This window comes from Phalacrocorax aristotelis, chromosome 12, assembly GCF_949628215.1.
Source record: "Phalacrocorax aristotelis chromosome 12, bGulAri2.1, whole genome shotgun sequence".
Lineage (NCBI taxonomy): Eukaryota > Metazoa > Chordata > Aves > Suliformes > Phalacrocoracidae > Phalacrocorax > Phalacrocorax aristotelis.
This window is the reverse complement of record NC_134287.1, coordinates 14211922-14228310: the sequence shown is the minus strand read 5'-3', so window position 1 is coordinate 14228310 and position 16389 is coordinate 14211922. Positions and strand designations below refer to the sequence as shown.

General features: G+C 40.8%; 1 protein-coding gene across 2 annotated transcripts in view; it reads left to right on the top strand.

Moving 5' to 3' along the window:
* The window catches only part of ABLIM1 (actin binding LIM protein 1), a 221427-nt gene that overhangs the window by 136410 nt on the left and 68628 nt on the right, over window positions 1–16389 (top strand). For both annotated transcript variants that reach the window (XR_012662910.1, XM_075108029.1), the window contains 2 exons: window positions 4580–4706; window positions 5879–5972. Coding sequence is in view for 1 of the 2 variants with exons in the window: in XM_075108029.1 (XP_074964130.1) it covers window positions 4580–4706; window positions 5879–5972 (221 nt within the window). In the remaining variant the exon portion in view is untranslated. The remainder of the gene's footprint in view (window positions 1–4579; window positions 4707–5878; window positions 5973–16389) is intronic.

Genomic DNA, 16389 nt, shown 5'->3' with positions numbered 1-16389 from the left:
GCCATCAGGTTTGAAAGGCACTTTTTGGTGACTTAATTATGCATCGTTAAGCCAGACTGCAATTAGATCTGTACACCGAGATAATCCTGCACCGAGCAGAGTCAGTGTGTTCACGTAAAACTCTCCCTGCCTGTGACTTTGCATAACCATGTTCATTAGGACTAAAGCAGGTAGCAATGATTTCCCCTTTGTAAGTTACATGGGGTGAGCAGAGTGTGTTAAATAAAGATATAAGTGCTAGTAAATTTTCAAAGCAATCCAAATGGGAGTAGGTAATGTTATATGCAGTGTGCTTAGGGTTAATACAGCTGTATGAGCTTGGAGCCCACCGCCTTCGCTGTGATCTGGGCTCCCTGCTATTGGCTGAGAGCAGGGGAGGGAGGCAAAGGAAGAAAATCCACCGCTTAATTTAGGCAGTGACGAATGGGTTGCTGTGCAGGATGTTTCACTCCTGGATGCCTGGGGTGATGCAGACACTAAAAAGGGAAATGCATTTTCTCATTGCATCTTTACAAGCAAGGTGTCATGGATGGCAGCCCAGCCTGGCCTACATCTTTTAGTGAGGCTGCTTAAGGTGCTTGCGGGGGTGGAGGTCTGAATCTTATATAATATAGTGCCGTGCTACTTACCCTTGTCCTGTCCCCGCACCTTTCCATGCTTTGGGGCTGCTTGACTCCACATCACAACCCTTTTTTCCAGGCATTGATATTTGCTTTTATATTTGGACACATCAAATATGACACCCTTTGGGGCTATTGTATTCAAGAGCTGTAGCTTAAATATGTTAGGGTATATGTTCAGATTGAGCAGGCCTAGCCAGAGTATGTGAAAGACACAACAGGTATGTTTAAGCACCTCTGGCAGAGAATCATGCAAGAAGCTTTTGCTTGGTTAAAAAATGGTGCTGTCAGCTAATGCTGTTATGAGAGAGAATGAATTCAATTTTTATACACAATGTCTGAGCAAGGACATTGCTTGTGGAGGCGGCTGCTGCTGGCATCACGGGCAGCCCAGGGAAGCTACCTCGTGATTTGGGTAACTATATGTCCAGTGTTCTCAGATATAATCTTTTTTTCCCCCACTTAGGATTTATTTTGGGAGAATACATTATTTTGCTGACATTCCTGGATAACCTTCTAATGATCGGGTCCTTACCGAAGTCAAACTGCGGTGCTTTTATTGAGAAATGGCTGTCACACAGCTAAAGATTCTGGGCCTGGACACAACGCATATGAACATGCATTACTTCCTATTTCTTATGGGAATCAGTGCCATGGAATGTCTAGTCTTAAGTCTTCCTTCAGCTGAAATGTAATTCCACATAGTGTTTTTTGTGGTATACCTCTCTTTAGATCATAAGTGCATACAGGAACTGTACTGCCTACTCTGCGTTTTAACCAGTACACTGCACTTTCCTCCTCATGCTGGCACAGACCAATGTGTGGATGTCCAAGCAATGGGAGTAGGAAAGAATCTGGGTTATATGATAGAACGAAAGCACAAGAAAGCTCATGATCAAGAGGTGCAGTCTGTTAGACTGAGGTATGAAGCCAGAGAGCGCCATGCTGGGAACCATTGCACAAAATTTTGGGAAGGGTTTTCAGATTTTTTAGTACAAGTCTTCTCTGGCATATGGTTGTGGACAGCTAGTCTTACCTCGCGGCGCTTTTATTTGCAGCATGTGCTGGCTATAGGTTAGGCTGATGCAGATTGTGCTTAGTGTGATGCTGATATCCTGCCTGCATATGCTGTCCGCTGGTGATATTCAGCCAAAGGCTTTAATGTGCCTCATGCAGGCCTGAGATCGTAAATGACTTTTATTTGTAGAATTTGGATGAACAAATGGTCTTTTCTTAGCCCAGCCCAGCCTTATTTGCTTTCTATTTTAGGAGATAATTACAATTGCTAGCTTTCCATGTATATACCCAACTGTTGCCAGAGTTAAAATCAGGTTTAGTTAAAAGCCATCTCAGCCTAATAAGACAGTAGTGGGCTATTAGTTTACTTTGATTCTAGACATTCAACATATCAGTGATATTAGCAGAATGGAAATACCAATGTTAATTTACTCTTGCAAAACACTTCAAGGAACACAGAAAGAGTAAGTAAATGCCATTGTTGCTATAGAATAATAAAAGCATATTGTCAACCCCTTGTATTACACGTGAGCACAACAGGAAGTGTGGCAATGCCATCCTTGGCTTACAAGAAGCAATTAAACAGGTATAGATACTTTATGGATCCCTGCTTCCTCTGTGTAACTGATTTTGGCACCAATAAATATAAAGATACCGGACTAGGCAGTCCCTTCATGTAAGGCAATCTTTCTACTCTGAGTGCTTCAGAAATTCAGTTAGAAGCAAAACTACGTGCTTTAAAAATCTCTTCCTTGGTTCCATATCTGAGAAGATTCAGCTTCACAGAAGCTTCTTGGATAAAGCTGAAAAAACCATGGAAAACACAGCAGATTTTCTGAGGGATTAATGTAACAGGGAATGTATCACAGTTTGGCAAGGCCCCAGGACAGGAATGTGGAAGCTGGCCCATGAGGGAGAAGCAGCAGTGCTAGGAAGCTGAGAAACAAGTCCTGTTTAAAACTGCAGTTCAGCACCCACTGAGACTGGAGGAAAGATCCCACTTCTTGTCACAGTCAGGAGGCAAATTGCATGGTTTCAGATATAGCATAAGAAAATGCAGGCTGGAAGGGGCCTCAAGAGATGATGTAGTATCCTCCCAAAACCAAAGGCAAGACCAGCCTACCAAAGCCACCCTGACAGATGTTTGCTTGTCCCCACCTCAGCCCCATGCTGGAAATTCCAGAGCTTCCCTCAGTGACCTGTTACAGCCTTTGCTGTCCTTACGGAGTGCTGTGGACCCTTGAGCTGGCACAGAAGGGCAGAGGCATCTATTGCATGCCATCAGTCCTTGTCATTTCATGATTTCAATTTGTAACTTTTGTCCTCTAGAGCAAAGTCGTGGTATTAGGACATCGCAGGGTTGCTTTTCAAGTCCAAGTCGTGTCAACAGTCTGTGACTCACATTTTATCACAAGATACCATGGTGCTTAGTCCCTTTTTTAAAGGGATTTGAGGAGAAGAATGCTGACAGAAAGAAGGATGTACTGCAGATTGGGACCTGGATAGCAGGAATGCACAGCATATATTTGGAGCTCTCTCGGCCCATTATCCAGCAAACAAAAGTCAGGCCCTTTAATGTCAAAAAGAGGGACTCTCCTCTCATCATCAGTTGTGATGATAAACTTGGACTCACGCTTTTGCAAGGTCTGCTGTTGTCTGGGCTGTAAACCCATGAGGAGAGGTTTTCTGGCTGTACCTGTTCAGTCAGCTTGAGCAGTGCAGCCAGGGTGATCTTCTCCCTGGTGCCTGGGCTTTAACTGCTCAGAATGTTCTGTTCTTGTTGGTCTCAGTTTGTTGATGTTGCAGGTGTGTGTGTGGAGGTTGTTACATTCATCAGAGGAACACTGAGATTCAAGATATTAAAATACAGAAAATCCTTTGTTCCAGGCTGTGTCCTCTGTGGTTTCCATGTGTGCCTCAGCTGATGAGTGTTCCCTTTCTGCATCACTGGTCTTCTAGGCCTTCCCTTACCTCAGTCCCTCTGTCCCCTGAGGCTGCGCACAGAAGCTGTAGCACAACCCTTGCAGTTCAGTGCTGTCTGCTCCATCAGACTCTTCAGATTTTACCATGTGCTGAATTGCCCCCCACCAGGAAATCTCTTTATTTTACGTTTGAATGGAGAGGAATGGGAGCTTGGGGGTGAGCCAGAGATTCTGATGTGACGTAAGACATTGTGGCATCCTCTGGGACAGAAGGCATTCAATGCTCCTGGCTTCAGGTTTGCATTCTGCCATCACAGTCTTTCAGAATTGCTGTGAAAAGTGTTGACTACCGAGGTAGTACAAAAATCCCTGAGTGGGAATCCTTGTGCTGGTTAGAGACCATGAGAAGTTTCTCACACCTGCAGGTGGAAGACAATATGCCTTGCCATGCAGCCTCTGCTGCTGTCATACTGCTGTAACCCTTGCCTTGGACCCTCCCTGGAAAAAGGTCTCTCCCCTTGGTCCCGGCTGAGACGTGCCACCGCCCCTGAGCTCGGTGGACACTTTGGGCTTTGCTGCCACCCAACGGGGAAGTGCAGCAATCCTGGTGATGCTGACTCAGGCCTCCTTATTTGGCTTCATGTAAGCAGTTAAGATCTTGCTAAAAGCAAAATGAGAAATTACACTGATTGTTTTAGAAGACAGGAACTTTTAGCGGTGATGGGTTTTGTAGCTCGTTCCTAACAAAACCTGAAGTCTGTACAGAGCTTGCCTGGCAGTCTTTGAATCATAAACAGCATGAAAAACAGAAGAGGTACTTTCCCTCTTCTACTGAGTATGTCTATAATGACAAAGATTGAATCTTTGTACAGGACCTGGGAAATGTTTGAGGAAAGGAAGATGTACCTTTGCATTGCTGTGTAATTCTCCCATTTGGTTATCAAGTGTTGCAGTGGGTGGTTAATGGGGGTTAATGAACGAAGTAACTGACAACAAATGCATTTGTTTGCTTATCTGCAGATTGTGCTGGCTGTGGAAGAGACATAAAAAATGGACAAGCATTGCTAGCTCTGGATAAGCAGTGGCACCTGGGGTGCTTTAAGTGCAAAGCCTGCGGGAAGGTCCTAACCGGCGAATACATCAGCAAGTGAGTACCCTCTGCATCTCTCTTGTCCTCTTGTCATGAGCTCTTGTTGCCAATGGAGGAGAGCTTGCAGCAAAGTTCTCCTTTCAAAATCCAGTTTTGACTACCTTTCTGTATGCACCAAAATCTTTGTTCCCAGTGAGAGCTGAGTTGGGAAAGGAAAGTAAACTGAAAAGCGCAACTGAAAGGTGGTGTTATATGATAGTAGCCTGTATTTAATACCAGTATGGAAAGGGGTATATCTCCATGTTCCCACAAAAGATTAGGTGAATTCCTGCATATGTTTTCTGTGTTAGCCAGATAAAGCTTTGCACCATTTTGCTTTCCAACATGTGATTTTTGAGGAGGAAAAAGTAGGAACCTGCCTATTGCTTGCCTTTGCTAGAGAATAGAGTAAATGTGGTGATGTGACTGACCTGACACGGATTCTCATCTCCATGTAAGAAACTAATGATGAGATTTTTGAGCAGAAGGAAATGTAGAAGAAGAGGATGGGGAAAAGTTGTGTAATGATAAAATAGGTGGAATGAAGATATAATCTGTTCCCCCCTTCAAGCATATAACAGAGAAAAAATAGGGAAACAATGTATGTTTCACAAACCTGTCATTAAAGGGTGTATAATATTTAATAAAAAGTAGCATCTGTAATTTCTCAAAGGAAGTTCAGCGCCTGAGAAATACTCCTCAGCTGACTAGTGTTTCCATTTGTACTATATGTTCATTGTTCATACTAAAAAACTACATAACCTTACACTTAAAAGTAACTGCTTATACTCTTGCAGCCTACCAAAGATTTTTTTTTGCTGAAGTGAACAAAAAATACCTGCCTGTGATAGAGACTGTGATCTTCGCTCATCCCCATGGACGTAGTTTTACTAATTGCCTAGAATTGCACCACCTGTAGGTCTAAAGAATGTCCTGAAGAATGAGGTTTACTTCAGTGGTTTGTACTGGATGCCTTTTCTTGGTGGGAATTTAAGGAATAATTCTAAGAGGAACTAATGAGAATATGATTTTTTTTTTTTCTTCTACTACAAAATATTTCCCTTGAATTCTCTCCCATTTACCTGTTGCTGTGTGTAGGAGCTCCAGACTGCAGACGAGGAAAGAGGATAAGTCGCACTGTAACCTGTTTCTTAAAAGGTGGTTTGTAATTTGTGGATTTTCTTTTTCAGAGATGGTGCTCCTTACTGTGAAAAGGACTATCAAGTTCTTTTTGGAGTCAAATGTGAAGCATGTCACCAGTTCATTACTGGGAAAGTCCTAGAGGTAGGTGTTTTGTAAGCTAGAGTTTAAGAATTGGGCCATGTCCCATTATGTCCTCATGCAACAGCAGAGAATAAAAAAAATTCTCATAGGGAAGGGGGGTTTTCTGCTGATTTTAGAGCAAAGTTGCTAATTTTCAGAAATATTTTCAGTGTTTTCACTTTGCAATTCTCAGGAAAGTATATGTTAGGGAATCAACTGTACTAGTTTCTCTGGATCTGTGGTTTCTATGTTTCTCTTTTAATGGAGATGTGCAGAGTCTATTGCACTGCTTGTTCTGTGTCAGATTTGGTATATTTATTTGACTGATATATGTAATTTGAATGGCATCACCTTTGGCAACCATAAGTTTGCCAAAACTTATGACATGAGAGTTCTCTTCTTAAATGTGGCCAGATGATCTTGATGCTGAAAAGGTAAATTATGTGTTCAGAAATGAGAAGGCAGAAAACATCTGAACACTCTCTTTTGTTGACTCTTAGTTGGAGTTCTCAGCGTTCTCACTGAAACTGGTCAAATCTTTTTAGAGATGCGTATCTCTTGTTGTCAGTACTGATCTCCATCTCCCATGGCCATGATGAGTCCCCTCTGAGCCGCAACCCTTGAGCTATGCATGGATCCCTCTGTGTCATCACTGAAATGTTTAAGGGGCAAAAATGCAGAGGACCCTCCTGTCACACTGTGATTGAGATATGAGAAGCAAAACTGTTACCTCATTTCCCTCCAGGAAACTGTTCAGTGGAAAGAACCTAAGCCTTGAGCTCAGGTCTGGAGCTGGGCTGTATCGCTTGACTCCAGCTTTAGTGATTTTTAATAGTCCACTTTTACTGGGAAAAAAGCCTTTACATAATAAAGCTTGTGGAAGAAATGGGGAACCACGAAGAACTTCGTTTTCAGGTGTCCCATCTACTACAGATATAACACTGTGTCAGCCCTCATATGAGAAGTTTCAGGTTTGACGTAAAGTGGTTACAGCTTGTGGTTTTAGTTCTGGAGGTTCCTCTGGTTTAGAGTGTTAACCAGGATGGTAGCCACCAAATGAGGGACTTGGAACACATGTGGACACCTGGTGCGTTTGTTTGTAACTGCATTTACTGGAAGGAAGTACAATTTTTTAATTAGCCAGGCTCTTAGTCTGCCTCCTTTGCAATGTGCACCTAATTCCTTTGGAGACCCTCATAGATAATTAGTGAGAACAATCTGAGTTTTCCCTTGAGTAGGAAGGCTGTGTCTCTGGATTTAATATACTGGTCTGCTACCGTCTACTTATTTATCCCCGTCTCCTGATAAGTTTTTCAGTTTAGTACTGTGTATTGGTGACAGCATAGTTGCATTCCAGTGCAGGGAGCACTGCAGGAGGGAAGTAATTGGGTTTATGAGATTGGGAAGCAAAAAATAATTCTAAAATTAGGTGCTCTAACCTACAAGCAGTGCAACGTATTCGGAGGCATGGAGATGAAAATTATAAAGGCTGAGGTTATTGGAGTCTGTGGAGAGCTGGGAAAAAATAACCTATTCCTATTTGGAGCCTTTTGTGTAGTGGATGACTATAGCAAGTTTGCGTTCATGTTATTCTTCCTAGCATCAGTGAAAAATAAACCTAGCTTTTTGAGAGTATCATGAGCTGTATCCTTTGTAAGTAAGTTGAGGCTAAGGAAAGATTAGTTCAATTGAACTACGGCTTAGCTGTCCATCATAATCTAAGCTAAAGTTCAGGCTATCAGAGACAGTGTGTCCGAGGCAGAACCTTGATGGAGTAATTTTGGCCCCAAGGTTGGTTTCTCACTCCATGGTTCTTACTCTTTTGATGGCTATTTATTATCAGAAGAGGAGACAACATTTTGCTGAAGCAATGAAACATGTCCAACCTCCTGCACGGATCTTCTAAGAATCAAAATCAGGTGAAAAAGATAAAGATTTTTCCATTTGACCTAGCCTCTGCAGAATCAGAATATGCTGATGAATTCAAAACAGACCCTTTGAATGATTTTATCTATACATGGAAATATTAAGCACTCTAAGTTCTGGGTAAGACTAGAAATTTTGCTTGAATATTTGTGGCCCTCATTGAGTATCAGAGGCACAACCCATAATAATACAGTAGAGGGCAGCAGTAGTTCTCCATATGTAACTCAGACCAAACTCCTCTAAAGCCTGTAGAAGTTGAATTATTCATATAGTGCAACTCTTTCCTGATCTGTTTAAATGATATTTGAAGGCTGACTGCTATCTGAAAGGTGCAGATGAGACAAATCCTGAGAAACTTTCACAACTAAAATTAATACTGTGTAATCAGACACCATTCAGACATTGGCTTCCCTGCATTACAGTATGTATGAGCCGGCTGGATAGTCCATGAATGGAGTTCTCCAGGTATCGTCTAGGAATGCAGATGCAGGAGAGACATTCAAGCACTTTCTGTCATTAGGTGGTGCTTGGAAAGATGAGAAGCTAGAGGTGAGCCGCTAACATTCAATAACCAGAGCAATTCATCAGAACTGTGGGCTAGTTTCTTGGCTCGTCCTGGGACCTTTTACACTGCCAGAGATGCACAGTTCCGAAGGGGCAGTACTAATGCCTCTAAATTAGACTGAAGGAACTAATAAGTCAAAACTTAGGATGAGACAACCATGTGTCAGCACATATGTCCCCTTTGGGCAGAAAAGGTAGTCTAAAGGATGGGGTCAGAGCATGACATAAATCCTCTGGTTACAATTGTGATGAGAGATTGGAAGCAGCCACAGGGCCACGGAAGATAATTCACGGAACCGGATGCCGCAGTTCAGGGAGGGCTGCAGACCTATTTGAGGCAGGACAATTAACAATCTCCTTATCCAATACAGGAAATCACCCACAATCTTTCAGTGCACCTGAAGTTTTAATTTAGATGAAACTTGAGATTCTCACAGCAGGATTACTGTCTTTCCTCTTTGTTTTCTTTGGCAACATTTCTTTGGCAAATTTGGGTATTTTTGATGATTTATATCATGTGGGTTGTCTCTTGTCCTGCTGCCTGTCTTGAGAAGGAAACCAAATTCTTGGTGTGATGTAGCACAATGATGGGAACTGTCTACCTAGACGTTCACTGACCAGCCCAAGTTATGGCTCCTAACGTCTGGTGGGAAAAAACCCCAAAAGTTTCTACTTTGCCTTTGTTAATAAAAATGTTAGTAATAAATTCACTGATCAGTCTGTTTCGTTTTGTTTGTCAATAAAATAGTTTGTTCTGTCAGGAGCAGAGTGTACATCATCTTCATCCAAAGAAATGATTAGAAGAGATTGGAAGGAAGTATGTAGTACATTGTATACAAAAGCTTCCCTCTAACGGATCAGAAGCAATTAGCAGCATGCCATTGTAGTGCTGCTTTATTTTCTGCTGATTCTTATTACATCTAGGGCAGTCTACAGAAAAACTGTAAATGAAATGTAAATGAAAAGGGAAATGAAAGCACAAAACTTAGCTTTGGGTTCACAGAGGCTGGTGGTATCTATTTTTCCAGTAAGAGATTAATTTTTTTTATTTAAAGACTTTTGAGATTCTTTGCAACATTTCAGGCTTGCAGCTTCTGCTCATTTTTGGCCCCCAGTGCAGCACCTCTGAAAAATCAGGCTTTCAGTATTCTGCAGTCAGCAGCCAGCAAGAGAGACAACCACTCCTGATGTGGACCTAAGAGTCTTCATCTCAGGAGCAGCTGTGCTGTGCCCCTGGTAGGCACCCTCAGCAAAGCCTGTCAGAAGGGCCAAAGTTTGAGTTCAAACATTGAGACTTAAGCTGTAAGAGGATGGACTCCCTCCAACCATTCTGTAGAGGTGATCCCTCTGCTCAGTTAGGAAATGCTTTACTAGAAAAACAGTACTTATTTTGCTAATATCTACATACCATGGAAGAATGCTCTTTTTTCTAGGCCATAGATCTAACAACTTTCAGTAGTCATGAAAATATGCAAGAAAAATACCATGTGCATTTAAGTCAGCTCAGATATCTCTCATGTATTATTTGGCACATGACTTTCTGTGACAGATAGTCACAGGTGAGAGACGAGTGCATGCCAACACAATAAAGGTGATAAGTATCCAATATGAAATAGATATTGCAACTTTCTTGACCATACCTGATACTTTAATACTTGAGTATTTCAGGATGATGCTGTCAAGGCAACAGTGTTCTTCTTTGGGTTTCCCCATTAGAAAGGAATCTTTATTTATGAAAAATTACTGATTTCCCATTAACTCTGGTGAAATATATTTTTATCAGGCAATAACGGCATAGTGAGAGTGAGGACTTTCACATAGACTTTCCACGAAGCTGTTGTTTTCATAGCTTCAAGCCTTGCCTATTGAAAGATGCCCATCTGATCCTAATCCTGCAAATTCCTGTGTAGACATGTGAACTGCACAAATCAAAGTAAACTTCAGCACATATTTAGCTATTTGAAAGATGCTGGCCTAAATAATTTTTGTCTAATGTGGTCATCATATACAATGTAACTATTCCTCCAGGGCTTAATTCAAAATATGTTATATCAATGAGAAGCTTTCCCTTGACTTCAGAGAATGGTGGATCATGCCTATATCCATGTAATTAATCTCTGCTTATCCAAAGTGTTTTACAAAACTTCTTAGTAGTATTCTCTTAGTTCTGCAGAAGGAAGACATCAGGGCACAGAGAGGTGGATAATCTGCGTGAAATCACACAGAAAGCCCAAGAATAAGATTCAGGTCTTATGATTTTCACTTTTTTTGGCTATTACTGATAGGAACAGGATTTTATCTCATGATCTAGAGATGGAGATATATATATCTACTACCAAATCCCTCAACTATCTTGCTACTCTGCCCATTTATTTTTATAATCCTACATGCTTAATATTAATTTGCAAAAAAAAGCCACTGTGTGATTTCTCCTGGCTGTGCATAGCTCCAGTTCCTGTTCTGATGGGGCTGCTGCCTGCCCTGTGTTTGTTTCCTGTGCACTGTTGAAACTTGCACCCCACCTTGTAAGCAGTGGCATAATGCCATTTTAACAGATGGGCCTGAAAAGGGAAATGCCAGGGTACCAGAAGGCTCCCTTGACTTCAGCCTGCAAGGTCAAGTTCCAAATGTGTTTTTAATATTGTAATTTATGCTGAGCTTCCCTTGATTTTAAAGAGGACTAGTAATTTAAGATGTGGTATTTAATGTGAAGATGATTTTGTACTTGTAGATACTCTTACTGTAATGTGCCAGAATTCTAAGATGTCTCATCTGTGCTGCAGCTAACTCTGAAACATGTCAATTCTGAGACACCTTGACTTGTGAAGTTAGAAATTAATGATAACTGGGGTGGGGGGACACACACCAAACAAACAACAAAAGCTGCTGTGGTTGTGTAAGGAAACTGTATACATATTTAAGAGACAAATAATGTGAACCACAGGAGCCTGTAAGTTCCTTCAAGTATTGTTTTCAGAGCTAGGTTTAGAAACCTATGCTGTGAGGGGTTAAAAAAGTTTCTGCTGATTCTTTACATGTGAATGAGTTGGCTCTAAATAAATAGATAACAAATAAATGACAGTAGCAACATTGCTGGTTCCCAAATGAACTGTAAATGATTTACTAAAAGATGTTGAATATGTTTATGTTGTCCAAGGATGTGCCTTCTCCCAACACTTAAACATGCAAGCAACTTTGCTGGTGTTAATGCTAGTATGCAGATTCTTCTGTTGATTGACTTTCAGGAAAACTCAGTAGCCTGCATGTTTAAGTAATTTATTTTAAGGAGATATTGGCTCATAGCTTGCATGAAAATATCACCCTTCTCTGCAAAGATCCATGCATGCAAGAGTTTAGTTAGGTACTTCAGTACATTCATGTGCCTGGTCCTGTGTTCTTACACCAATACGCTTTCTAGATTGAGGAAGTGTGTAGACAACTCTTAAAACAAACAGATTTATTTCAATTACATTCAGAAATGTTAAATGAAAGGCTAATATCTATTCTTCTGCTGAATGAAATATTTAGCAAGGCTGTTTTCATAGTAGTTATGCAGGAAGTATCACAAAATGTGTCATTTACTGGATTTTAATGATGCAACCTGAACTGGTAATACAGGTTGAGGTGATGTAAAATTTTAAACACTTTTATAAATTAAGCAATTGATGAACTGAACAAAGATTGATATGATGGGTCCAAATGGGTTTGGTTTTGGTCGTATGTTAAAGTTGTGATAAAATAATATCCCTGATATTATTACTGTTCTGTTTTCATATCACTAGGTGTCTATTGTTTTGGGTGTTGGAGAGACTTTGCTCTCAACCAGTGTTTCCCAGTCACCATTGTCATTTTCACACACCATAAAAATGCAGGGGAAAAGGCTACACAGCAAATGAGAAGAAGCAGTGCAGTTCAGTGCATGCTTTGTTAGTTCTGTGATTTGCTTTGTTTGTGTTTAATTTTAGTACTGTTATAATAAATGAGAAAACATGAACACGTTGCCTGAATGTCCCAGTTAAATGATAAGAAAAATCAGAAGCACATGCTGTGACCATTTGCTCTCTTAGTCAGACAGGTATATGCTGCAGACCATAGGGCTTTTTTGATTATGGAAAATACCTGTTGAGAGATCGGATAGGGTCAGTGCACAGGGCCCGCTGTAAATTCATCAAATATTTACAGAATGTGTCTGCAGCATTTTCTTGCCCAAAATGTGGAAACAGGATAAAGGGATAACGTACCAGTGTGAGAAGTGGCCCCAGCGCTCTGCTGGAATTAATCTGAATTTGACCACAATATAATCTCACTGTAACTAAGTGTTTATGACAAAACTAGACTAACACCCAGGAGGCTGTATAAATTCTTCAGGAGCTGTGGAAGTCATATTTAATAACTTCCAGAGAAAGAGAGTGCTGATTTCATACTCAGCAGATGCCTCTCCCCAAGGGAGGAGTGTTCTGAGTTGTATCAACATCAAATAGTTACACACAAGTGATGAGAAATGGTCCTGCCCCTGCCTGAGCTGATATTCTTCCCCCTTTTCCTTTTTCAGAGTGGGTTGGCCAAGTTACTGCCGGAGTGGGTTTAATGTGCAGGGAGGATTATTTGCTTGTTTTGGTGGGTGTGTGCAGGGGAGTGTGTGAGTGCGAGCAGAGGAGGGAGGCTCAGGGCTGGGTGCAGTTACAGGCACTTCACTGTGAGCTGCTTTGGTGAGAACATAAGCCATACGCACATCGCTTCTGGTTGTGCTCTGAATTTGAACGGAGGTGGAGGAAGTCTGCCTGCCGGGCTGCGGATGGAGTGGACTTAGACAGAAGAATTATTATCAGAAGGTAAACTCCTTCCTGTGAAACTAGATCTGAAGTGGAAGGGGTCATGGCTTTCTTTTGTGGGGTAGAGAAGGGTGCGACTTTGTGGTGTGACTGAGTAACTTGCCAGTGGTATCATAATAGGGTACTTGTACTTTTGTTCCTGTACACCAGAAGGATTTTTTTAAAAAGCTGTGTGCAATTCTGTGGTTTAGGTAAAGAGAGTGCAGCTAACATGCTCTTAAACTGCCGGGAAGAGAGGAGAAGGGCATAGAGCTTGGGCTGTTTCTGATTGCAACTGATTGCTGATGTATGGAGGAACCGTACATTTCTTTATCTCAAATAATTCTTAATGCAATTTATTGGCTTTTTTGATCACTTCAGGAGATTTGTTATATAGAAATAAGGTTAGAGTTTGTTTCCAGTTTCTCTGCCTTTTTGCTGACAAACGTGTTTTATCAGTTAGTGTAGAGTACTGATTTTTTTTTTTCCTAATGTGGGGTTTCTTTGCATAAAAATGGGGAAATGAGAAGTTTAATAATAACTCAGGATATGGGTAAATGGTTCAGACAGGTTGTCTGTGTAGCTGAGTAGCAGCATAGATTTAATTTAGAATACCCTTCCCTGATGAAAAATATGCTATTGTAACTGCCTAGAACATCACACCATGCACAGGGTCAAAAATCTAGAATAAATATACTTCCAGAAAAATTACGTAACTTGCTTGATGTAAAAATCTTTCTAACAGGATTTTGGTGATTCTCCCACCCGTCTCAAAAGATTGAATTTGGCAAGAGGGTTATCTGTAGTTGGGAAAGACTTGACAGATAAAGATGATAAAAGAGTGTCTGAAGTTGACAGAGCCCTAACAAAAGTTTGGTTGCTATGGCAGCATAATAACAAGGCATTAACTTTGCAGCAGTGGTTTGGAAACCATCCTTCAGTCAACTTGAGCATCAATAGCAATGGGAGGAGTGTTAAGAGGATGTAGGGATGGTGAATAAGAAGAGCAAGTTGTAACAAGTAATTTGAAAAAATAACCAATTAAAACTTCCTTATTGTCACAAAGGGATTTGTGAAATCTTGCAGGTGCCTATAAAAATATGGCTTATCTGTACAAATTGCTTTCATGAGTACAGTCTTGCTGATTAGGATCTGTATTTCCTAGCACAGTATCTTCAGCTTTTAACTTTTTGATTTAGTTAACTATTTTCTAGTGTGTTTCTTGCACTAAATATTACTGAAAAAATTTAGCAGGCTGATTAAAATACTTTAGAGTTTCTTGCCACCAACAGCAACCTTTGTGATACGTAACCATTGAGTGTATTCCAGTAATGCACAACAGGCACTTAAAGCAAGCAGCTTTTCATGTCTTAGAGGTGCACATAACACATACCAGTTTTCAGTAGAGGAGTAACTTACCTGGATGACTTTATTTTTCTTGTCACATAGCTGCATTAAGAACTCAGTTGCATGGTTGTCACTGTAGAACATGTCATGTTCTCCTCTTGGAACAGTCTGCTTTAGGGAAAAGGTAATACTCTATTTTTATTTTGTATCTCCCATTGCTGCTTCTGTTCATCTATTAAACATTTGCATTGTGCTAGTGCTACCTGCCACAATCACCCACAACAGAGATAACAGATACAAAATTAATAGTGATCCCTGCAATGAAGTTCTTACACTGCAAACAAAACTTCCTCCAGTGCCGCAGTCTCACTGTCAATTGGGATGCAGTGATAGGGGAAAGTGAGGCACTCTGTAGCAATATGAAATAATTTCAGCCAGTTATTTTTTGTTTCTCCCAGACTGAGATCACAATGAAAAATAGATTAAGTGGTGAAATATTTTTTTTTTGCAGGATTGTGATCTTTCATTTTTAAGTCCCGTTTTAGGTCCTACTTCAGTGGAGAGTTTGTTACTGACTTCTAGAAGAGCAGGATAGGACTGGGACCTGTCCCCTGTAAAAAGTAATTGTTGGGAAGAATGTAGCGATAACATGTTTGAAACCTGAAGTTAAGAAGAGCCTGTTGGGGCGAGTGTATAGCTGTCAACTGTTTGCAACAGGCTCCATCCGGGTATTGTACTTAATGTTCACTCTGTGAGGACTCAGTCCCCTCTCTCTTTTGTTTGCCTTCTCAGGGTGCTTTCGGGGGCGGGGGGAGAAAGAAAAACAAACCTAGAAGATATGTCTGGAATCTCTATGGACTTTGAAGTCCATAGAATTAACACCTGTCTTTACTGAGCAAGTGCTTTACAGATGAAGAAATATGATACACACAGTATTTTGTGGGTGATTAAATGTTTGAAATGACCACCTGGAGCACAAAATGGGTAGATTTTCATTACATGCTCCTGCTACGTTAGAAGATCATACAGGTCTAATAGTTCTTTGGGTAGATATCTGGGACGTATGGCATTTATTACAAGCCTGTTTCTTTGTAAGAGGGAAAAATAGCACACAGCAAGAGATGCACCTTTTCATCACCAGCAACACAGATACTCTGGCATTTAAACTGTCTGTGAAACCACCTTGGGATGTTTTGTGGGATGCAGTAGTCTCTGAAACAAGCATCATAAATCATTTGAGTATGAGTTAAAATGTTAAGAAATTGACTTTTGCATGTAGGGTTTGGGAGAGATTTGTTATGTATACAGATGAATCTTCTGTTGCGTTGAATTCTGTAAAGCAGTTGTATCTTGGCTGGCAAATGTTTTTTCATAGCAATGAGGAGAGTAAGAGCTGAGGCAGAAAAGAACTTTAAGCAGACTTATCTCAGCAGCACCCTTGAACTACTGCTGTTGAGGCAATGATTGTGGAGACCCTGTACTCAGCTGAAAACTGAATGGCAGCAAATGATGGTAGGTATCCCTTTCTGCGTTATGTCCCTCACCTCATTCCTGTTCATCACCATAGTAATATGTTCTATCATGGTTATTTTCTTGGAAAATTTTTCCCATGGTAACTAGAAATCTTGATTTTATACAGAGCTGATGAAAACAATGTAGGGAGTAAAATCCCTGTGTGTTGGCTCTGATGAACATACTGTGATTGGATGTTCACCCCAGCTAGGATTTGAAAGTATGCTTGCATAGTTTTGGATCTGTGTTGGAAATCATGTGTATCAGCAGTGAGAAAA